The sequence below is a fragment of the Sparus aurata genome, chromosome 9 (assembly GCF_900880675.1).
Source record: "Sparus aurata chromosome 9, fSpaAur1.1, whole genome shotgun sequence".
In the NCBI taxonomy this organism is placed as follows: Eukaryota; Metazoa; Chordata; class Actinopteri; order Spariformes; family Sparidae; genus Sparus; species Sparus aurata.
The window spans coordinates 10,133,284-10,157,704 of record NC_044195.1 but is presented as its reverse complement, the minus strand read 5'-3'; the positions used below and the strand labels follow the sequence as shown (position 1 = coordinate 10,157,704).

Below are 24,421 nucleotides of genomic sequence, written 5' to 3'. Positions count from 1 at the left end.
TCGCTTCGAGAACATCTCGTTCAAACATCACCGTACAATCGATGCGACATTCTTCCAATGGACGACTTTATTTATTCGTTTAGTGTATTTATGTAGTCTAGTGGTTTAGTCTAGCTGGTCCACCCCACTAGTGCCCACAGGCGTGAGTAGTACTAATAGAACCGGTATATCTTGAACTGAGGTATGACTCTTTGTCCGTATAAGACACTATATGAAAAGCGCGCCCCCTGCTGTACGCATCAGACATTACACTTGATATAAAGCGCTTCCCAACAGGGTAAAGGCACCTACTACTGGTTTTGGTTTACACTATATCTGTATTTCATATAATTGACTTCTATTGGATATTCTGTCAATGAATTCTGTATACTCTGTGATGTTGGTGTTCTGTTCTATACATGCAAAAACTATTGCATGTCTGTGTGTCCTGGGAGGGGTCTCTTCCTGAGGTTTCTTCCATCTTTTTTCCCGCTCTGCTTAAAGGTTTTCTATTCATTTGGGAATTTTTTCCTTACTCCAATGTTGGGTCTAAGGACAGAAGATTTTATTCACTGTACAGATATATTGAAGCAATGACATTGTGATTTTGGGCTAAATAAATAAATCTGATTGATTTGATTTGATGGCTGCTTCCCGACCCTCACCAGCCCCATACTGTAAACCTAATTGAAAAAAGGTCTCGGGGTCTCGTTTGTTCTTAAATAATTGTAAAATTACTGAAAACTAACTGACACCCTGTAAACCTGGAGCAGCACAGTATTCCAGAATAGCAGAAATACTGTCCGGTTTCTGGGGCTCTTAGTCTGAATATGAATATGAAATCCTCTAACGTAGAAAAACTTGAACCTGTAAACCTCATCTTCTAAAGCTAAAAGTCAGCCCTATAAACACACAGTGAAGTCTAACGTGATGCCAGCCCATCAACCTGTGCTTGGCAGCACTGCTGCGGTCTTTATGCACTCACTTCCCTCCTTTGTCCACTAGGTGTCAGTGTTTCACTAGTCTCCTCTGACAGTGAACAAAGATAATAAACTTGAGTATTTATTTTTTTGACTCATGTCAACGTGCTGTATTAAAAAAACAAACAAAAAAACATCATCAACAACAAAAAAAATCTCACAAAATATAATAAACGTCCTGAAAACCTTCACCCACTGCACTCATGGACCTACACTCCGGTGTTTAAGAATATCGTTCAGGCATTATTCTGGGCAGCCAAGTTTCCGGAAGAGCAACTGGTGCGAGTTTAATGGACAAGGAAGAGATATTTGTTTAGGTTTCGTCTGGAAAACATACATACGTTTCTTTCGTCAAGTAGTCTGGCTCCTTTTAAATCGTTAGAATGCCTTTGTTCGCCCAAAATCCATTTGACCAAGATGTTGGTAAGCGAAGTGCTGTTTATTTTGTGTTTTCAGTGTGTCAGAGCTGGCTGCCGATAGGGCCAACAACATCTGAAGCTAACGTTAGCTTAGCTAGAGTTCTTTAACGCTAGTTCGATGTAACGTTTAAAGTTCAGTCGTGACAGTCAGTTTCTGGCAACAACAACACCCACACGTCTCGGCCACCCCTTAGTTTGAAGCGAACGAGCTGACTGGTTGTCAACAACTTCCATTAGGTTTATCGATAAGTTAATTTGCGAGGATAAGCGACAGCTTAGTGACTAACTTTGGGTCTGATTCATAACGATGTGCGTTAGCTAAACCGTGACTGGCTAACGTCAGTAACAAGATCACCTGATCTCAAATCAGGTCATATCTCTTATTTAGGTCGATTGTTTCTATATATGACATATTTCAGTAGGACTAGGCCAGCAATTAACTGTCATTTTGAATCTCTACCTGATATGATTCCTTGTATACTATACAATGCTCGTCAGTAGTGAAAATGACGATCTCAGTTTCTGTGCACAGTCCAAAAACCCCCTGGATCTTTACTTTACAATGACACATGTGAGAGGGTGAAACAAAAAAACATTTGTACCTTTCATTGAAATTAGTAATGCTATACCAAATGAAAGATGAAATTATTGTTCGATTAATGGATTAGTAATTTGATGGAAAATAAGTCAGCTGCTACTTGTATTATTCATTAAATGCTGAAAGTAATTTTCAGTGTTTGTGGTGGATTTTTTTTTTTTTCATTATTAATATACATGTATATGAATATGTTTGTAAATTCACCTCCCTTATCATCAGTAATCCATTTAGTCTATTAACAGATATAGATAGATAATCCCTTCAGCTCTAGTTTGGGTCGGTCTGATTTTAAAATGAGAGCTTGCAGTTATGTATCTTCTCATATTTGTGTTATGTAGATGTGCATGCAAACTTCCCAGATCACCATCCTTATCCGTCTCTGCGACACCATAGTTCTTGTATGACCAGACAATAGTACACTGTTACACTTAACTGGCACTCTGGATGTTTACTGGTTGTCATGACATAGTTTAGCAGGAGTTGGTTTCCTGCTGACATACCACAAAGCAGCCGTGGGTCACTTTACCTGACACACATTACAGCATCCACTACTATCGCAAAAATGAATGTATTTCTATAAAATATTACATTACTAAACATTAACAGTTGTTGGTGAAGGAGCAGATATAATTTTGAACACAGCAAATCTCATTTAATGAGTGTGGTTTAACTGATCACAAGACTTATCATATCAGCGAGATACTCCGTAAGTTCACATAATACCATGGCACAAATATGCACAATTATTTGGCATATTGACGCTTTAGAGCTTTTGTTCTTTCATTTTCAGGCTGACAGAGTTAAGTACAACATTAACCAGTTCTAAATGTGGCATGCCAACACTTGCTATGTGCTATTCTAACACTTGCCCACTGCGACTGGCATGTCTGCCCACAAATACATTATGTCTGAAGATGAGCAGCAGCGATGCCAGTGAAGATATTTTCTCACTCAACCATATGCACTGTATCTCTGTTTGATATGTTTCCAGAGAAGGCAACCAATGAAACCAACACAACAGATGACTGGGGCCTCATTATGGACATCTGTGATAAGATTGGAACGACACCCAATGGGTAAGCTGGAAAGCAGCCTTGGAATAATAAGAGTGCCTTAGCATTCAAGCAGCACTGTGGTTCAAATATTTCCTTGTTTAAGAACAGTGCATTTTGGAAATAATCTACAGGGCAGTGGATGTGATCAGGACCTGCCTAGGAGCATTTCTTTTGTAAGGATATTGGTTTGGTTGTTCAGTATGAATGAATAATTCTGTTCTGTTCTGTTTCAGACCAAAGGACAGCTTGAGATCCATTATGAAGAGAATCAACCACAAAGTGCCTCATGTTGCCATGCAGGCCCTCAATGTGAGTTTTTCTCCACGTTCTCATGCTACCAAATGTATATGCACACATTAGATGGATACACCATCAAGATATCTACTGCACATCACATTCATTCTACTTCAGCAAACATTTTAATATTGTCCTCAACAGTAAAAGCACCCAGTATTTTTTCTGCTCCAAAGCGTCTGCCAGTTTTACATTGAAAAGACAATTCCAGATAATATGCAAAAATGTATGAAAATGCAAGCGGCTACAAGCAAACCAATCAAGAACAGCCCAAACTCTTGTCAATACGGTATGTTTGTGTACAAATAGAGTAGCTCAAGGCACTTACAGGACTGTGTTTACGCCAAATATACTATGTGTTTTTCTGTGTGTAACAAATATTCAGAAGCACCATTTAAACACCAAATTACACTGAATTCTCCTCGAACAACAACAAAAAAAGAAATATGAAGTTTAATAGATTTGGGGAGGGTTGAACACTTGTGTCATGGTCTAGATTATTTTCATTATCCAATAATCTTTTAGTTTATAAATGAAAAAAAGAAAAAAAAAATTGTGAAAAACCCAAATACTCCTCATTTACTGTTGTATGTGACATAGAAAAAGAGCAAATCTTCACCTTTTAAGAAGCTGGAACTGGCAAGTGTTTGACATTTTTGCTTGAAATATGACTGAAAACAACAAAGCTGCTATCAAAATATTTTGGTATTAAAACATTTCTAATAATGTGATCATTTTATTTTGACTGACCGATCGATTCATCGACTACTCTGTGCCATTTAGACATGAGAATTAAGTAATTACCAGGGCAGTCTGGCTCCAGATGAGCTGTAATTTATATTCAACATTCCCACTGTTAAAGCAGCTCAGGAAAATGGAAGATTTCATACTGGGAGGATTTAACTCAGACGAGATGCAATATGAGAGCTGTTTCTCTGTCTCTGCCTGAGTCATCCTGAGCAAATACTGTCGCATGGCCTGCTCTATTTTTAGATCTCTGTGTTCACTCATTCAGATATTTAAAGCCCTTTTGACATCCAAACCTTTTATAATTACAAAAGATTTGTCTGCTATTAATATGTATTCTAAATAATTCAGTCATGTCAGTGGTAGGGAAAAATTTTCAGAGGTTGAAATGCATAAAAAACAAAAAAAAAAAGCCTTCTTGTTTTGTGTTAATACAATATTTACCAGGTGTTTAATCAGTTTTTTTTCCTCTTGCAGTTGCTGGGTGCGTGTGTTTCAAACTGTGGCAAAATATTCCACTTGGAAATCTGTTCAAGGGAGTTTGCCAGTGAAGTACGGAGTGTGTTGAGCAGGGTAAGTACACTTGCCTGGGTTTTTTTCTTTCACTATTCCAACTTGTCACTACATCTGCATAATCTCTTTGTTCACCCTTGACCAGCGTCATTCAAACACACGTGCACCCTCTCACCCGTTGTCTTAAAGATTGCAGATTGAATCATAACCATGCTCTTCGAATTGTCTAGCCCTTAAATGTGTCAGAGCCTCGTTATAGGGCAGCCTGTCTTCTATCATAAAAACACAGAAGGGCAGTGATCATAGCTATTTGGTTGCCTGTCATCTGTAGGCACACCCTAAGGTGTGTGAGAAGCTAAAGGCTATGATGGTGGAGTGGGCAGAAGAATTCCAGAAGGATCCACAGCTCAGCCTGATCAGCGCCACCATCAAGTCTCTGAAAGAGGACGGCATCAGCTTCCCCTCTGCATCTGCACAGGTCAGTTGACGTCATAGTGTCTCATCCTTAGAACACACAAAGTAGGGAGCAACCTCACCTTCATTTCTAATTTACTGCTATCATTATTCAGTCCACTTCCCCTCAGAAGGAATCTAAAATCTAAATCTGTCTGCCTCTTTCACCGCGACACCAGCCAGCTATTATTTTACGAGAAGAAACTACGCTTTATTTTCTAGATCTAACAGCATTTTGTTGTATCCCCTTCCATCATAACGCGCAATCAGTCATGCAACAGAGTTCACATGTTAGCAGTTCTCTTTCACACTCCTCTGTTTTGCTGATTTTCTTTCCCCTATTTGATCTCATTCCCAACGCAACAATAACAAGATAAGTGTGTGTGGATAACTTCTGTCTAGCCTGATGCTGTTGTTACAGCTGCGGTTTCGCTGCTGACCAGTGTGTTGCCACTGTGACGGTTCAGGTTGGGTGGAGCTCGTCTCTCTGCGTTTGTATGGCGAGTGCTTACAGTGGAATTTCCTCTTCACATATTTGACATAATTCTGCGGATAGTTGTGTGCAAATCCCAGGATCAGGATCGTCTTCATGATGGTTAGGGACGAAGCTGCCCTCTGTTTTCTCTTCTGTTCTTTGTTTGATGTGTGTGTCGTGTGTTATCTAACAGCCTTATATGTGTCGAGGGTTGAAGTGGACTTCGCTCACAGGGTGTCATAAATCAGATGACCTACAATTGTATCGTGTGTGGTCATCGTCTCGTTGTGGCTGGCGCTGTTTGTTAAGAGCACCCCCTCTGTACATGATATAAACTCGGAGTTTGTCACTCTACTTTCAGAAGTGTATTTTACGAGAGATAAGAAGAATTAATAAGTAATACAAACACCACCACACACGGTGTCTACTGAGAGTTGGATATATTTAATGTGCTATAATGTGCTTTGTGAATTTGTATTTAGAATGCCGAAGTTCTAAATATCTCTAACAAGGCCAATAAGCAAATTCCCTGTGTTAATCTGGTGTTCATGTTCAAAAAGCTTTTTGTGGCTCCAGAGGAAGCTGCATGTAATCTGATGAATTTCATCTAGTGCTGGCACTCACTGGCTAAATTGCATTGTGGGTAATGTAGGTGCCAGGTTTGAAAAAGAAGGGGACAGAGCTGAAATAAAAAGGTGATCTTTCTGGTTCTGTTGTACCTTCCGTAACTATCAACAGTAGTCCAATAATGTTATGGAAGTGTAATGTTCGACCGGTGAACTGCTTTCAAAAACCTGACCCCTACATTACCCACAATGCAACTTAACCAGTGAGTGACATCATTGCATGCAGCTTCCTCTGGAGCCACAAACATAGAAGTAGTACTCCTCAAGACCTGTAAACACACTCTAATGGGTAACATTTGTAAAGTTACCCTTTAAGAACGGCCATAGATTTGTATATCAGGACAACACTAGTCAAATCCTGTAAAAGATCGTGTAATTCAACATAACAGCGTGGCCATAAAATCACCATTAAACACCTGTGCATTTTTACTGCAGTCCAGTTCAACAGCACTGCAGACTCCTTAAAGGTTGAATATGTAATATGCTTATTAAAAGCTATATTTTTTCAAAAATAATACATCCATGGGGCGTTTAGAGGGGCGCAGATTAAAAGTAATGCGTTTCCTTGAAAAATTATATTTAGTCTGAAATGAATAATTTAAGAAATTTTGACGGGTTCGACAATGACTTCCTGTTTACATCGTACCAGCCAAATAGCGGCCGGCATTGCGGGTTGCCAATTTAGCAACCTCGGCAAGGCTCGGCACAGCTAGGCTGAGTCTGACACTGGGTAAAATGGTGGAGTCTGCAAGCTCTTCAGAGCCCCAGCGAACGGTGCGTTATCTGTCCCAGCAGCTGAGTGACTTGAGAAGAGCAAACACCAGAGTAAATATCAGTGAAGCATACGCTCGATGGACTCAGGTAAAGGATTTCCACGGCATCAAAACACACGCGGAAATGGCGAACTTTCTCCTGGATCGGTAAGCTAACTCGCTTGCTAACTTAGCTAACGTTACCTGTCGGTCAAACTCCTCTGCTATACTTATTTTCATTATATCACGTTGATCATAGATATGAGAATACTGATCGTTACCCCTCGTCCTCCACACCCAGTAAACGGAGGAAACGGAGGCCGCTCAATCCTCCTGCCCTGTCCAAACCTGGCAACCCGACCGCTGGAATTACCTTTTTGTTGTCGCGACTACGATCTTGAGACACTAGATGGCGGCATTCAGCTCATATTCCATATTCCACCTTTAATAAACATCGGTTACTGAATCTCTTCAGCAGTGTAAATGTACATAACACTGTACACCTGATCAGTTTTATCCCCTATACTCAGAACATGGATTAAAAACCACAGTTGTACGTGTTGTAGAAATTATCTTAAAATCTCTGGGATTTAATTTTCCATCTCATCCTCACTTTGTTGCCTTTGGCTGTGTTGGTGTGCTGTGTGTCATGTTATGGGACGGACCGGGGAACCTGCTTTAATGGAGAGCAGGTGGCACATGAGGCAGCAGGTATGACATTTATCAGCTGATGAGCAAACAGCAGCAGGTAGTGCCACTCAAGCTGTCGCAGCGCCTTGTATTTCCCTTGAGCTCATCATTCATTCTTTAGTGGGATTATTTAAACAGCATGCAGGTACCTTTTTTATCTGTTTTCAGCTTCTTACTACCAATAACTGTTGTCATTGTAGAGACATTTCTAACCTTGATACAGCACCTTGGAAAATAGTATTCATTTCTATAATTTCCAATACCATGGGAAATATATACACATTGAGTGCATGATGTTTTTTTTTGTTTTTTTTTTTACTATAAGATAAATATAGCGATAACAAGATGCATCTCTTCTTGGCTAACAGCAGGCGAACAGCAGAAAGACTGGTAAACATCAAATATCACACTTTATTTTAGAATTTCTTTTTTTTTTCTTTAGGTTTGGACTTATAAAATAAAGTGTGTTTGGGTGTGTCAGCTCGTTGTTGTAGAGCAGAGAGAGGGAGAAAGTACCGCTGGTACTGGCACTCCAAGACAAGTGCACCAGCTGAGTTTTACAGTCCTTCACGTGCACTTTTCTGTTAGTATATAAAGCATTTTGTTTTCCTGCTCCACAGTCTGCTGGTTAAAGTAAGCACAAGCAAAATGTGCACTTTTGTGTGCCAGTTTAAAATGAAATGAAATCTCCACCCATCAGGCACAAACTGGCACCCTGCTGGGCTCCAGGTTTTAGGGTGTACCATAGATCACATTACGTTTAGCGGTTTCATTGTAAGAAGTATATATTGTGCCTGTGGGTATTAATAAGGAAATGATTCATTCTTTAATCGATGTATTTACATATACACGACTGTTGTTAACTTTAGTATGTTATTGCTCACATGGTTATCAAACCTCACTTATACTTCCCTACACCTGTTACTTGTAGTGTGTGTATTTTAAAGTGTTCTTTAAGACTGATTATTACCAGTGTGGTTAAGTTATTTGCACTTGATGCATTTCTTGCACGATGTAATTGCTGCATAAATGTAGCTGTTTCCAAATGTTTACAGGCTGTATAGCCTGAATGGACCATTTGTGTTTTACTTGCTTTGCAACTGAAGACTAAACTGTTAATGACGTAAAAAAAAAAAGAAAAAAATGTTTTTGTTCTGCTCTGTTTAAGTTGCCATTGACTCGCGTGAATTTGTTTTAGCTTGTTTGACCTGTGTTTTTATTTAACTTGCATCAGTTGTTTCTGGTATCTTAATATTCTCGAAGCACACTATTGACCAGAGCAACACTCTTTTGCCACTGTACTGTAAAAATATAATTTCTTAATGCCACCTTAAGAGGATCCATAACTGAGAGAATTCTGCCTCCTGCAGCTTGTAAATCTGCTCGTGGGTGTTAGATTTTATTTTACAGTGTATGTGCAAAAGAGACAATGGAGCGGTACTCTCTGTTTGACCAGCTGCCAGTATTAAGCATTAGTTTACCCACTGTGAATATGTGGGTGTGAAGAGTTGCTGTCTAGCTATGGCAACAACATCCAGTTGACCTGTTTTGTCCACTTTGACCTCATTGCCGTGTCAGAGAGCGGCCTCGGGTCACCTCAGATGAGACATAATGAGACAGCCTGGTGTCTGAAGGGGAAAGCGCGTCTCTGAGCAACATGTAGTACCCAACATGTACTGCAGGTGGCATTACAGTCACTGTCACTACTCCGTTTTCTCCCCCTCCTGTATGTATACAACGCCAACACACACACACAGCCATGACCTTATCTTTCTATATTGACTGCAGGGCTCCACCGTAAAGGTCAACACACCTGCTGTGGGTAAAGCATCAGATGATGACAACCTGGCCAAAGGTAAAGTGAGACGCTCCACACACCATCACAAGTGCACTTCATCTGTTGTTATCTGCATTATTCTCTATAACAGACACATTACTTCCAACTACTGTGCTGTTTGTCTAAGTTTTATTGTTATCCGTTTGGAACAATATTCTCAGGAAACAGTTAATTTCATTAGATTAATTATTTAAGAAGTTGACATCCTCATGCATCAAAAGGTTGTTTTGTTGATGGCATCACTGATTATTTCCATTTCACATTTAAGCTGTCTTCTTAGAGCTATTTGTATTCTGGAATTAAAGGGAAACATTAATCCTGTGTCTGCGCCAAGACATGTGCTGGAAATTTGACAAACCTCTCCTCTCCTTTCCTTTCCTTTCCTCTCCTCTCCTCTCCTTTCCTTTCCTTTCCTCTCCTCTCCTCTCCTCTCCTCTCCCCTCTCAGCCATCGAGCTGTCCCTACAGGAGCAGAAGCAGCAGGCGGAGACACGACCCCTGGCCGTTACCTCCGACCCCCCGAGCTACACCAACGGTGGCGGAGGGCAGGAGGTCCGGAAGGTGCGTGCGCTGTACGACTTCGAGGCTGCTGAGGACAATGAGCTGACCTTCAAAACTGGAGAACTTATTCTGGTTTTGGATGACAGGTTAGTGTTTGATGACTCCTCCAAACTTGTATCAGCTCCTTTATATCCTCAAAGCACTAATGTTGGTGTTATCACCATCTGTATTGCACTTCTAATCAGGGTATTCCAAAGCAGTGACATCATAACAGAATTCATGTAATCTTCAGCTGTCTTATACAACACTTGTGCAATAAACCTTATAAATCTTTTGGTGACAGTGCGTCAAAGAGGCAACCAGAAGTGTGAATCCAGCTCCTAATAATCCCTCAGATCTTTTAATAATTAATCTATTTATGCATGTTTGTGTGTTTGGTTTAATTTTGGCTGGCAAAATGAGAGATGCAAGTCGTGTATATATTGAGCATACAACCACCCATAACTGTTTAACCATGATTCCCCAGATCTAGGGTCAGCATTAAGTTGTCCTCACTCATTCATAACAGCCACCTAAATACACCTTTTTTTTCCTTTAAGATCCATGGCCAAATCCATGAGGATTAATGGAAATGTTGAGAAATACCCTCTAACAATGTTAAAGAGAATGGGAAAAAATGTTCCTGGGTTCGTCCCTTTATCTTAAATTAATGGCGTCTATTCTGGGCTGAGACCCATCCTCCATTCAAGTTTAGTAGCAGTATGTTCAGCAGTCTCTCTCTCTCTCTCTCTCTCTCTCTCTCTCTCTCTCTCTCTCTCTCTCTCTCTCTCTCTCTCTCTCTCTCTCTCTCTCTCTCCCTCTCCCTCCCTCCCTCCCTCCCTCCCTCCCTCATTTCAAATGTGAATCAATAAAAGTTGCCTTTAAGTTACTCCTGTGGCTCTTGCAGTGCATTCAGTGCATCACGGTAGAAATCAAATATTAATTTTACCAATCGCATGTCATTTTTTTACAATTTGATTTATGTAATCAAATGTAGTATATATGTCAACAGTCCTAATATATATGATGTATTTGGTGGGACCTGTTCAAAATGTAGACTTCCGCACACCAATCATCATAAAGCAAACTGCCGCCATTCAGCTGTAGAATAATTTATGCTTTTGCAAGCTTGAAAGAGTCACTTCAATTCTTACGCCTTCATCAAATCAAAATTTGCAATAAATAATGTGGCTTTATCAAAGTCTGTCCTACAAATGAAGAAAGCAACACTTGAATTCTGAAAAGACGACACATTTGGCAGCTGATGAGCTTATTGTTCCTGTTTGATGCTTTTGTTTTCTAGTGATCCAAACTGGTGGAAAGGAGAGAACCACAGAGGAGTGGGGCTTTTCCCCTCCAACTTTGTCACAACCAATTTGAACGCTGAGCCAGAACCAGGTTGGTCTTTCTGCTGAATCTCAAAGTGAACATTGCTCTGGTTTGCCTGACCTAGGTTTTGTGCCTTTATAGAAAGCATACCAGCCTCTGCGCTCTTCAGCAATTTGATAATACAAGGAGCAAACAACTCTTAGTACTGCTATTAAAACTAAACCTTTTCCTCCAAAGTGGCTTATGTTGAAAAGACAACCAGTCCTGAAGAGACGACCATAGAAACCAAAGTCGAGCCTGAGCCCATCTTCATCGACGAGGTAATACATTTCCTCTGTGCATAAATATATATATTTATATAAACCCACATCGCCCGAATCAGTCTACCAAGCTGTTCTCTTCTCTCTGCAGGGGAAGATGGACAGAACACTGGCACTGCTGCAGAATGCAGATCCTGCAGATCCGGCTCCTGACTCCCCAGAGCTGATCCAGCTGGAGGGTATAAACATTAATGCTGGTGTAAATGTAGTCGCTCTGCCAGTGACAACTGCAGTCAGTCTGTTATGTTCTAACTCTCTTTCTGTTTCCCTCTCTAAATGTAAAATCTGAACAGGTGCTTGTGAACAGATGAACCCAATGATTGATGAGAAGCTGCAGGAGATTGACAGGTAGAGTGTTAATGATGTGGACTTCTCATATTTCTCAGAATGATTATGACTGATTCATTAACGGCCCAGCTGTGTCTGAGATTATCCAACATCTATTTCTGCTTCAGTGAAGTTTAGGTTAAAGATAGCGATGCTTGTGCCTCAGCTGTCTTCAGGCTTCAGAGGACAATCTTTAGACCAGGTGGACTGTTCTAAAACTGAAATACGTCCTTGTAAAATCTATGTTTCCCTCTTTGTTGCAGGAAACACTCGGAGTTGTCAGAGTTGAATGTTAAAGTTCTTGAGGCCCTGGAGCTTTACAACAAGCTCATGAACGAGGCTCCCTTCTACTCGGCCTACTCCAAGATGCAGCAGCAGTACGCACCAGCCGGCTCAGCTGTACCCATGCAGGTGAGCAAACAGTACCTGATTTGTCCTCTGTGCTGCCCAATTTCTCTCCTTAACAACCATTTCATCTTGTGTTTTGCGCTGATACCTAAACATTTTATTCATGTAGCTCTGCTATATTGAATGTTAAAACTACAAGCATGCCTGAATCAATCAGTCAATCAATAAATCAAACAAAAAGCAGCAGCACACAAACAAATGAAGAGGACACAAGATGAAGTGGAAAATTATAGTCATTCCCCTTCACAACTGCTTTTTAGACTGGAATGCTAGCAGCTTAGCTAATGTACTGGTACTGTTAACAATGTTTACACATTTGTGGATATCTCAAAATACAGATCTTGTCGATAACCCTGATATTAAAAAAGGAATTATTGATATTGCACTTATAATACACATATAATAGTAATGTGTGAATGATTCAGCACAGACTTTATTTTCAAAACTTTTAAACGTTGATGGAACAAACATAGTTCATAAAGACTGACCTAGATAAAAGTGGGTCCAGCGTTTCGACTTGAAGGATGACGGTGACTCTGACTCGCTTTTTTGCTGGTAAGTCAAATTGGCAGCGAAACGATAAATTACAGTATCAGTATTTTGTCCCACTATTGTTCTTCTCACTACACTTGTATTTTGAGTGTTATTTATTTGCCAACAAGAGACAAAACACAGAGTAAACAAAGCTTAAATGAATTCGACTGTAATTCAGTTTGACTCTTCAAATAATAGGTTTAACAGTGATTTTACTGGTTAATGGGAAAATGTTGTTTCTAAGTTAACTGAAACACTGAAACTTTAGCTGATTGTAATGTCACTGTTATGATCGCAAATTAAGGTCAGCAAATGAAGTGGCTTAGTTACTCTCCGAAGGGAATTGAATTCACGTTTACTTGGACAACTTCATATCCCATCACTCAGGCTTCTGTCAGGTGAACTGCAGTCGTCTTTTCTCTGCTCTGTGATGTGTTCCACATCAATAAATGGCAGCACCAAGTCATGCATAATTTAAGGATGGTCAGAGGTTGGTTCTCAGTTCAGAGCAGTAAAGGTTGAATATTTTCTGTGTAAAAGAGGATCTGTGTTAACTACACAGTTTGCCCACCCACAAGCAATGGACTGTCCCTCTTTCCTATGGATTCTGTTGATCTATTGATGTGATGATTTATGTTTTTATGTAGACAACAGTGGACTAATGTTGAGGAAAATCATTTAGAGCAGCCATATGATTATACCTTGCTATTAGTGTCCTGTTTTATTTCTCACATCCTTTCCTTGTGTGATATATTTGGCCAGTAAAGCAGTTGATTTTCTTGCTTTATTGTACTCGTCCCGATAGCTTAACATTCAGTCAACCTTTTTTTCCCTCCCTGGAGAGTCGCAGGCAGCCTGGCTTTTCTTGGCGGTGGCTGTTTTCTCTGTAGTGATTGATGTCACTGTCTCTCCCCCGAGATTTAGAAAAATGTCCACATCACTGGCCAGGCCCACACTGAAGTGCTGCATGTCTTTTTTCTTTCTTTTTTCTTTCTTTTTTGCCCTTCATCATTTTTTTTTCTTGAAGACTATTGTGAAACTGCCTACCTTGTTGTTGTTGTTGTTGTTGTTGTTGTTGTTGTTGCACCTGCAGAAGCAAGCATTTTGCACTTTAGCACTTAAAATCAGAAAAGTAAATACTTTTCATAGTTAACTGTATTTAATGTTTTACAACAGCTAGCATATATTTGTTATACTGGTGCTCTTCCTCATAATTTGAATAAGTGTGAAAAATATGCAGCAATACTTCCTGACTTACTGGAATAGTTGACAATTAATTCATCCAACGGCCTGGTGTTTTACATCTCACATTCTCTGTGTAACTCCCACTTGCCAGACCTGTTCTGGAGGCTTAACATTCAGGGATGGACATCTCTTTTATTACTGTTGCTCGTGTCAGCCTGGGGCAGACATGATATTAACTTTATCAGGCAAGAGAAAGAAAGCTCAGAAACTTGCATCTGCTTGTTTAACATTTTATTTTGAAATCTAAAGTCGGGCTGTTTATGTCATTCCTCATGAGTTATTTCAGTTAGAATGTCATTTTTGCCACTTGTTGACTGGCGAAATAGTGACAGCACATTATTTTTATTGATAGGGAATTATGTTATTTATGCTCTCAGCCGTTATTAAAGCTAAACTGCAGTGTTCCTTCTCTTGTGTTTAGGGCTACCTCGGCCCAGCCGGCGCTCCTTACATGCCTGCAGCAATGCCGCAGGTTCCTTCAGCTCAGCCCTATACTATGCCCAACGACCCGCCTGCATCTCTGCACTCAATGCCACCCAACGTCTCAGCCCCACCCAGCAGCCAGGCTGCTCAGCCGCCCTACATGAGGTAAGAAAACAGCACTGCCATTGTAAACAGGACCTGTTAAACTGTCAGAGTACTCTGTAGTAACCCCAAGACATAATGATGGGGCTCACGTCATGTGACTCATGGCTCAATGCCTCAGATCTTTTGGCTTAAAAGAGTTACTAGCCTTGAATATTAAGCAGTTAGACAACAGTGAGGGTGCTGATGTTGGCACTAAAATGGTAGACAGTAAAAAATATAAAAATAAAAAATGTGATACAAATTTGTGACAGAGGAACTGTAACATAGAATCAAATTCAGTAAATTGGCTCTGCTATTCCAAATCAATTCAAAGGTTTGCAGACAGAACAACTGTTGACTGTCACCCCTGGATAATATGTAACAGAGGGTTAGCTGCCAGTCAGTATCAAAGGTGTACTATGTTACCTTTCTGTCACAATCAAGGTTATGTTAGTCTTGATCTATAGACTTCTGGATGGGCAATGAGTTGTTTTTGATCACACCCCACCATTACTGAAATGAAAGCCTGTTTTGATCAAATGTTAAACAATAATAACATGTGGCTTTAGTTCATTGTTAACACTTAATTATAACCACCACGTGTAAATGGCAGATTTATAGTTATTTAACTGTAGTTAGGAGTTATTTCACTGTTGACTGACAACAATGCTGTACAAACCATTTATTAGGCAATTGGATCTTTAAAAATGATCTGGATGGCCATTGTGTTTATTTTAACAATTGCTCAATAAATGGTCTATAAATCATTTCGCTATTGCAAAACTTGTGTAGCGCACCTTTAATATGCAAATAATTTAAAAAGTAGTCCCCTGTGAGAAGACTTGGTGCTACAAAAGCTTAACACAGATTGCCTTAAAGAACAGTTGTTCTCTCTCCACTTCTCTGCATGTTCAGCTTTCTTTTTTCTTAGACAGTAAAAGTAGCTTTTTTTTGTCCCATTTCCGAAAAAAGATCAAAGCAGATAAGCAGGGAAAACAGACGGATGAGTGGTGTACAAGTACCTTGTTCGTCAACACTGATTATTTTGGCTGATCCTCATCATATTTGTCCTTGGAGTGTTTCCCAGAGAAAGTCACAGCATGCGCAAACTGACTGTAGCTTTCAAATGGACTTTCTGTAATAGACTGCATCAGAGCTGGGTGATATGGCAGACATTAGTATCATTATTATCATTATCATCAATATCATTCTATTTAATTAAATGTTTTTTAAATGTGCACAATATCCTGTTGTTGCAATGTCTGTAAATCTCAATTCACCCATTAAATGTGATCGATGTTCACTGAACTGTTACACCAGAATACAATTTTATGTGAAAGTCCCAAACATAAAACCAAAAAAAAAAAAAAAAAAATGTAACAGCTTATTTACTTGTATTTAAAGGTGCAATATGTAAGAATGGGAAGAAAAAGCAGTTTTGACGTTCTGGCAGCAGTTAGTTACTCTGGTGATGTTCTTCCACCTATTGTTACCTACCTACCTATATGTTTAGAGTGTGAATGTAATTACGTATTGTAAGTACATTTAAATGTTGATACTCAGTTTCCATGTTTGTTGTTGGTACTAAGCATCACATCTGTGTTTTCTTCGCAGCAGTGGTATGAACGCTCAGTACATGAACCAAGCTGCGGGAGCTCATTACCCACCCCAGGCGGGCGTGGCCATGGACATGTCGACCTATCACAACTCCAACATGCCACCTGTATCCTATCCCGTGGCTGCTCCTCCTCACCAGGCTCCTCAGCAGCAGCAGGCAGCGTATTATCAGCAGCCTTTGCTGTAAAACTCCAACTGACAGCAGACCTGAGAAGAATACATTCTTCAGATATTTCCCTTTCCAGTGGTGTGTTCATGTGGCCTACGTTGTGCGAGTGTTTTTGTTTGTGTGGTATTGCTTTGGGGACATTCCTTGAGACAGTTTTTGTGCCTGATGAGCTGAATTGAACACACCCCTAGAGGGTTGAAATAACTGAGGTGTGTATGTAACGCAGGACTGGTGTTCATCTGAGTCAGGACTCTGCATGGCCTCAGCTACTATACATGGGGCTAAACATGGCGTCAGGAAATCTCTCCTGTCCTCACATCTTTTCTCCTGGCTGACAGTGAGCTGGTCTTCACAGACGCCACAGGTCAACACACAAGAAGAGTTGTTCACCAATGCAGGGCCAAGTGAAGACAAGTCTCTTTCAGACGAAATTAGCATACCACAACACAATGCTACCCCAATATTTTTGAATTGACCCCCCTCGCAGAATTCACGCACGTCCTGGTGGTAACAGAGGGTCAGGTCATGTCCTCATTAATGTTGATACATGTGAAAAATGCTTTCTTTTCTCTCCCTGGTGGCCTTTATCCACACTACCTTGTCTACACCGGCCATGTAGCAAAAGCAGCACGTCACCTGTCAACATCTACACTGGAGACCTTCAGCTGCAGCACTGTTGTGCACTAGAAGGGTTTGGCAGCATATTTAGCGTTAAAAAAGACCAATGTCATAACGTGCACGCAGGAATAAAGTGGACTAAAATAGCTGCATGTAGAAAAGCATTTGAAACGTGAGCCTGTGCACAGCTGGTTTAGACAGCTGTATTGATCAAAAACTGAAGCATCTGTCCTGTCAGGTGCTTGTGAGTCTGATAGCTGAAAAACATGCAAGCTGAAAACAAATCCAGTAAAACAAGTAAATTAAATTCCAGGCTCACGTTGTGGTTCATTCTTCGTGGACTTGCATGATAGACCAGCGCGCCAGCTAGTGTAGATTGAACCCCACTTAACCCCTCGGTGGCATTTTCAAATCTATCTGCATTATTGTGAACATGGCCCAAACGTTTGGTTTTCCCTTTTAGTTTTTAATTGCCGTCTTGTTTTTAAGTCTGTCGGTGAATTTTGTTGTGAGAGCTCGTGTTTCTGCACGGCCTGCACTTATTCAGTGTGTGGGTGCTCGCTTCAGGACAAAGTGTGCAGTTCTCTCAAAGGCAGGAGCTGCGATTTTTTTTTTTTTTTTTTTTTTTTTCCTCTCTCTTTCTCTCTCTCTCTCTTCCTCACCAGCATCCATCACTGTAGCTGATCGATGTTTTGAGCAGAACTCCTGAAGTACAAACTATATTTTCAACTATCAATTATGTATGTTAACAGTTCTATTTGTGTAATGCTTCAAAGGCAACTTTCCCATACACTCACTGCCTTGTAATGCATTCTGTGGTTGCATTTGAGATATTTAAGATGACGTCTTTGTGTGTGTGTGTTTGTGTGTGTATGTGTGCACATATTTGTTTTCTACATAACGTACGTGTGTCTCACGTACGTATGTGTTTGAGGGCTTACCCACAATAGGTTCTTCATCATTGTAAAATGACATTGATTTTCATAAGGATCATCAGATTTTAGGGTGAACTGAGAAATGGTTAGCTGCATCTGTTGGTGTGTTTATTAATCTGCTGAAGCAATGCGTCTGTTCATGATTATTACGTCTGTACCTTCCTGCCTCTCGTCTTCATGTGTGCTAACGAACCCTGTTAGGAGTCCATGTTTTATGCAAATGCACGATGTTAAATTTCAAAATTGTCAACGACATTGCCTGTACTTTGATTTATATATATTGAGACATTATACATGTATAATTTACATGGTTGGAGAATGTGTAATTATTCTTACTTTGCTTCTGCTTTTGACTTTCATTGTTCAGGCAAAATAGAAGTGGAACAAAATTTCAAAGAAGATTAAAAAAAATCATAGTTGCTGCTTGTACGAAGAGAGAGAAGTGAAACATCGTGTTTTACTCTTCAGTTTTAATATATAAAGGAGCAGCTCTAATAGAATCCACAGTCCTGTTGCAGTAGCTTCGTAGTAGAAATTTTAGCCACAACTGTTCCTTTACTGGCCTCATATTAAAGGCGTTGTATATTAGATGTAAAATACCTGGTTTTGTCAGTGACATTGACATTGCACCTTAGCTTTGTAAACATGTATTTACCACTGGATGCCTTGTTTTTCTGTAGGAATCAAAGAATGACACGGACGCAACTTTGGCGAGTAACTTCAGTCTCAGTATCCGCTGGATATGTATAATTCTGTAAAAATATTCCAGGAGAAGTTCCTTTATCCAGGATTTTAAAACTGCTTTTGTAACAGAGCAAACTATAATATTCTTTGAAATAAAAAACATTGACCTGTGTTGGGGGTGGTCTCGATCTATATTTCCCTTCGGAGGCCTTGAAGTAATTACATTTATACAATTAATAGGAAGGTGATTAAAATAGTAACTGTCCACCTAATTAGCCTCTCCAGTTCCCTGCACACATCTCCAACTGCACATGATGTAGAAGCCGATGATAGGATCATTGCCCTGAAGACATGATTTATTCAGTGAACTTGGCCTTTATATAGTTTCTGAAAGCTGTGCTGGGGATCCTTTGAAGGCCAGTGTTGTTGTGGTGGCAAAGTGAAGCTAAAAACTGTTTTCTTTAATTAAGTGCTCAAAGCCAGACACTACAGGCTGTTCTCCAGGATGCATACACAGTGTAAAGGCTTTTTTCAGGCTTGCAGTGGGATTGTCTGAAAACAGCACAGCTGGTAGCGCTGTCTGGCGAGGACGACTGAGGAGATTTTATCATCTGTTGTTTGTCCTGGTTTATTTACTGGGATAAAACTGGTCTGATTTATTTTTAAGGAAGGAACGAACTGCTAGATCAGTAGAAAGTGATTCTGTTGGCCTGCAGATGTACATTAAACACTAAAATATGTATTCCATATATATTAAACGATGGTCTATTTGCCATAAAAACTATAAGTTACTAGTCTGGATTCATTTAAACCTAGCCTAGAGTATTTGAAGTGGGACATATTTCAATTCTTATGAGGGATGTTGTGGTTTTTTATACCACGAAGAGAATACATTTGCCTTAACTCTCTTGCCAATGGGAGCAGGCTAGTACAGCCAAGGAGAGTTTATGCTGCCTTCAAATGCTCCTCGTAAACTCCCAACTTTCCAGAAATCTTTCATTTTCAGCATATCAGTTTTAATCAGTCATGCAAAACTACATGTACAATTAATAAGCCATTTGTGAGGCCTCATTTGATTGACCACCTTTCAGTTGTCTCTGCACTTTGTACAGGATGTCGGCATTCTGCTGGTCGAGATTATATTTATGCAATTACATAAATAACAGAACATTTGATGGGTTAGACTAGTTCAGTTTAAGCCTGACCAAAATAAAGGCTGGGTGCAACCAATGTACATAAGCCTGGCTTGACCCCCTAGATTAGAATAGTTCATCTGACTTCATTTTAGATTTTTTTGCAGTCGTCATGGTCCCAAACTCTGTTCATAATTCTCATTGTGTATGCCACAACACAAAATAGAAGGATACTGATAAGAAAAGGAGGTAAAAATACACAAGAGAGCATTTAGTGGGTCAACTTTAATGGGGCTCTGTGTAACAATTTGTAACGGTTTTCATTTATTTATCACTTTTTCACTGGCCATGTATGAATGAATGAAAAATTAGGCGCACGATGTGCTGAAGCTGTGGAAGGCTGCTGGACTGTGGATTTTTTTATGAGGGACCCAGGTCAGATTTTACTGCGACAGGGCTCAGGATGAGACTTTATGCATATTCTTCATCAGTAGCTAACCTTAAAGGGGCACTCTGTAGTTTCGGAGTAGAAGTTCAATATCAGAACTTGAACGTTAACGACATAAACGAGGTAATAATACAAACTTTTTCCATGAGTGAATAAACAAGCTGTTCTCAGAGGAAAATAAAGTCCCAGAACACCGTTTGAAGCTAGAAAGCTGGCAGGGTCAGCCACATTTAAACAAAGTAAAACAGTATAAACTGTGTTTTCCTTTAAGGCCAGTTTGTTTATTCAGCTAATTCAGGTGTAAATTAACTGTCTGCAAATCTCAACAATCAACAATGTGCATTCTGAGATACAGAGTACGCTGCAGCGTGTGAGAAAATTAAAGAAGATAATGTTAAGATTTTGGATCATTTTTATTGTCAACAGAAGAAAAATCATCACTTCCCAAAAACTCATACCTTGCTTTGTATTTTACATGACCCCTATTTCATCTATTTGTGACACAACCTGAGGCAGCAAGCAGTGAGAATCTGCGAGAAAATGAGAACTTAAACATTTTATAGGATGAAAAAAATAACACAGGTGAGTGTAAAATGAAAAATCTTTTATGTAGTAGAAGATACTAGAAATGTTGGCCCTCTCTTTCTCTCACCTCCATCACCTCTCTTTCTCTTTCTCTCACCTCCATCACCTCTCTTTCTCTTTCACTCACCTCCATCACCTCTCTTTCTCTTTCTCTCACCTCCATCACCTCTCTTTCTCTTTCTCTTTCTCTCAGTCTCCTCTCCAGTACACAAGTTCAGCTTTGCCTGACCTAGTCTTTTCATTTTTCATCCGTCAGTGAATAAAGTAAAAAACATATGGTCATCTGATGTGCTGTTTACATGCTACCACAGTCTGCTAGAGTGAAGTCATGAAGATACCAAGGCTGGCTGCTGGGTGGAGTTTACGCAGATGACGCAATCCAAGGATGAAAAAGCACCAACGTTTCCTATAACAGCGCATTGTTACACCACTCGTTGTCATTCAGGAACATGTGCGTTTGTTTTTGTAACTTTATGACCATACCTATTTTAACTGATGCTGTATAAACACTGGCCTTCATCAAACTGAGTTAATAAGTACGTGTCTGCCTTTCCTTTGGCAAACACACTGACCTGAGGCCAGCTGGACAGACTGATTAAAAATACTCATACTCTGGTGTCTTTAACACATCACTGGTATTGACCTGTTATTGTTTTCCTCTCTTGTTCTTCCCTTCAGGTTGGTTCATGGTTGGTTTGCTTTTGCAGCGCCCTCCATCGTCAGTTGATAGAAGTGACAAAGTAATACTTTGTTTCACCCTCATCGCAGCATTTAATTCAGAGGCTACTACAATGATTCTCTGTGTGTATGTAGGCTAGTAAACCGCCATTATTCCGGTGCCACTGGTCAGATGACAAAATCGATTATTTTAGTGCGGTAAAATTATTTTACGTCTTTCAGGTAGAGTTATGTTTAGGTAATTATTGGACCATCAAAGTCAGTGGATGGGGCTAACGCACATTTAGTCTAATCCATTGCTTTGGTCTGAAGTCTTGAAACCGAAAGAAGAAGAAGAAGAAGCCATGAAGCACTGCAACACAGGACCATGAAATAATCAATTAAATATTGAAATAATTACATATGTTTGTTTTGTTTTGTTTTGTTTCGCATAAAATAAATTGGTATTTTATGGAATTAATTTAATAACACATGCGTGTATTTTATTCCAATTTTAGTGAAGTAATTACACACTTAATTAATTATTTAATGGTGTATTTATTTATTTATTTATTTATTTATGGCACTTTTAGTTCCCCATAATTTGCATCACAAGTTGTAATTCTGAATTTCTGCGTCGTCCCTGAACGCAGCACTGCTGAAGCCCCCTCGTGATGCAGAGGAGGGGGAGGGTCAGGGTCCGTGCCGGCTCTGGTGCTGACGCTTCATCCGCGATCAGCCACTGCGGAGCGGGACCCATCACAGACACGCTCCTCTCTCCTCTGTAGGCTGAAGCGGAACCGGAGCCAAGCTGGAGCCGGCGGTGCACTGTCCGCCACCGGAGCAGCAGTTCCAGTGGAGCGGCACGGAGCGGCAGCCTCCGCCCTGGACCGACGAGCTGGCTGAGATGTCCCGGCACATCTACACCCGACACGGGATAGGAGACGGGCTGCAGAAGCCCGTGTTCCAGGTAGGAAGATACTGACAGGCGTGAAATCACAGAGGCTCTTCTTCTTCTTCTCCTTCTTCTTCTTCTCCTCTGATAGAAAAAGAAATAATCAAGGAGAACAGTAGCTACACTCCTGATAGTCCGACATCAACATTGGAAATTGATTGTAAAGACTGAGCAGCGATCCCCACAGACCTGCTCAACTCATTATACGGCTGTGTGTTTCACACAGGACACATCTCTCATCAGTCCTAATGAGCCTCTGGGGTGTCATCCATCACACGGGGGCTCTGGTCCTGCAGTGTGCTGGTAATGAGATTTATTCAAAAACGAAATGAAATGGGCTTCTTAATTATTAAGAATGTTCTGATGGGACTCTGCTCATGATGCACGAGCTGGTCCGACAGAGGGAACTCATCCTCAGCACTCAGGCAGCATCTGCTACACACACACACACACACAACACACACACAACACACACACACACTCTATCATATTTACATGATAGAGAAAGCTGATGATTGTGGTGCTAGTCAATAATTAATCAGCTGTTCCACTGAAAATTGATGTGCAACTGCAGTGTTTTGATAACTGATTTATCTCTATGTTAAACATAAACACTGAATATTAGTTCCAGCTTGTCTAGTGTGAATATTGACTGCTAGGGCTACAACGAACGATTATGTTTACTGTCCATTATTTTCTTAATTAATCAGTTAGTTGTTTGATCTATAAACTGACAGAAAATAGGGGATGCACCTTATATATCAGATGGATAAAATGATCAGCCCGATAATGGAAATAGCACATTATCACTTATCGGCAGATAATAAGATTATAGCCAGTACAGAGAACCGAAATTACAAAGCCAAACCACTTTAGTTGACTTAGCAAGTGCAGCATTTACACCCAGTTTGTGGCGTTATGCACCTTTAAAGTTGGTGTGCCAACCACCAATAAACACTGAGGAGAAGAAGATCAACAGTGCTGTTGTCGTGTACATGACGTAGAGCTGCTGCACCTGTGTAGAGCCACGCAGTGTAGACATGAGCCACACATGTCGTCACTGGAATAAGTAACTTTGCAACACGTGTTCCACAAGTGTTCATAGAGGAGGGAGAACGAGTTGAACATGATAAATGTTATTAGAGGTATGAATGATAAATCGTCCATCTTCACCTGCTGCTTATGAGCCTTTTTCCCCTCAGAGGTGCATCAACTGCAGGTTATACACTTATTTTTAAAATACAAAAGTGTCAAATCATTGTTAGTTATCAGTATCTTCCATGAGAAGCAGGAAATTATCGATATCCATGTTTCAGTGTTTCTCATTTCCCAGGACAACGTCCTCAAAAGTCTTGTTTCGTCCACGACCAAAAACACCCTCAGTTTAAAGAAAACAGAAAATGTTCACGCTGAAGAAGCCCGAAATGGGAGAATTCCTTGATTTCTTCTGTTGAATTCCCTCTGCCAAGGAGGTTATGTGCCTGTCTTATTGCTGGTGTCCATTAGTTGGTGTTTGGTTGGTTTGTCAGCAGGATTACTCAAAAAATACTGAACAGATTTTCTCGGAACTTGGATGGAGGATGTGTCTCAGCCCAGAATAGAACACATTAACTTTTGGTGTGGCTCTGCATTAAGGGACAGATCCATGGAATTTTTTTCTCACTTGGATTAATTTATTAAAAAAAAATTTATTTCTGCGGGGGAAGATCATAGATCTTGATGAAAAAAAGCAGGTGTATTAAGGTGGCTGATATCTAACAGTGAGTTTAGTTTGATGGGGATGAAAATAAAAAATCTCGATCTGGTAGATTTAAATCTGTTTTATTTTTATTTTGGATTAGTCAAGATTGAATTGAAGGTGACTGTGGGCCTTGGCGGAGGTATGCGCTCTACTGAGTGTCATTCTAGTGGATTGTTAGTATGGTCGTCGACA

At 40.1% G+C, this 24,421-nt stretch overlaps 2 protein-coding genes across 4 annotated transcripts in view; both read left to right on the top strand.

Annotated features, from left to right (window-relative positions):
* Positions 1–1,205: 1,205 nt before the first annotated feature.
* stam2 (signal transducing adaptor molecule (SH3 domain and ITAM motif) 2) lies at positions 1,206–18,882 on the top strand. The gene is made up of 14 exons (XM_030429008.1): positions 1,206–1,382; positions 2,968–3,052; positions 3,265–3,340; positions 4,550–4,645; positions 4,917–5,063; positions 9,370–9,436; positions 9,866–10,064; positions 11,261–11,355; positions 11,524–11,606; positions 11,698–11,785; positions 11,900–11,954; positions 12,197–12,344; positions 14,542–14,708; positions 16,302–18,882. Exons 1-14 carry the CDS (start codon positions 1,343–1,345, stop codon positions 16,489–16,491), a joined length of 1,536 nt encoding a protein of 511 aa, XP_030284868.1. The 5' UTR covers positions 1,206–1,342; the 3' UTR covers positions 16,492–18,882.
* A 3,333-nt stretch (positions 18,883–22,215) lies between these two features.
* Positions 22,216–24,421, top strand: part of cacnb4a (calcium channel, voltage-dependent, beta 4a subunit) — a 44,764-nt gene continuing 42,558 nt past the window's right edge. For 2 of the 3 annotated variants that reach the window (XM_030428584.1, XM_030428582.1), the window contains exon 1: positions 22,216–22,503. In XM_030428584.1, the coding sequence (XP_030284444.1) occupies positions 22,441–22,503 (63 nt within the window). In that variant the 5' untranslated portion in view covers positions 22,216–22,440. The remainder of the gene's footprint in view (positions 22,504–24,421) is intronic. The other variant, XM_030428583.1, reaches the window with a different exon arrangement.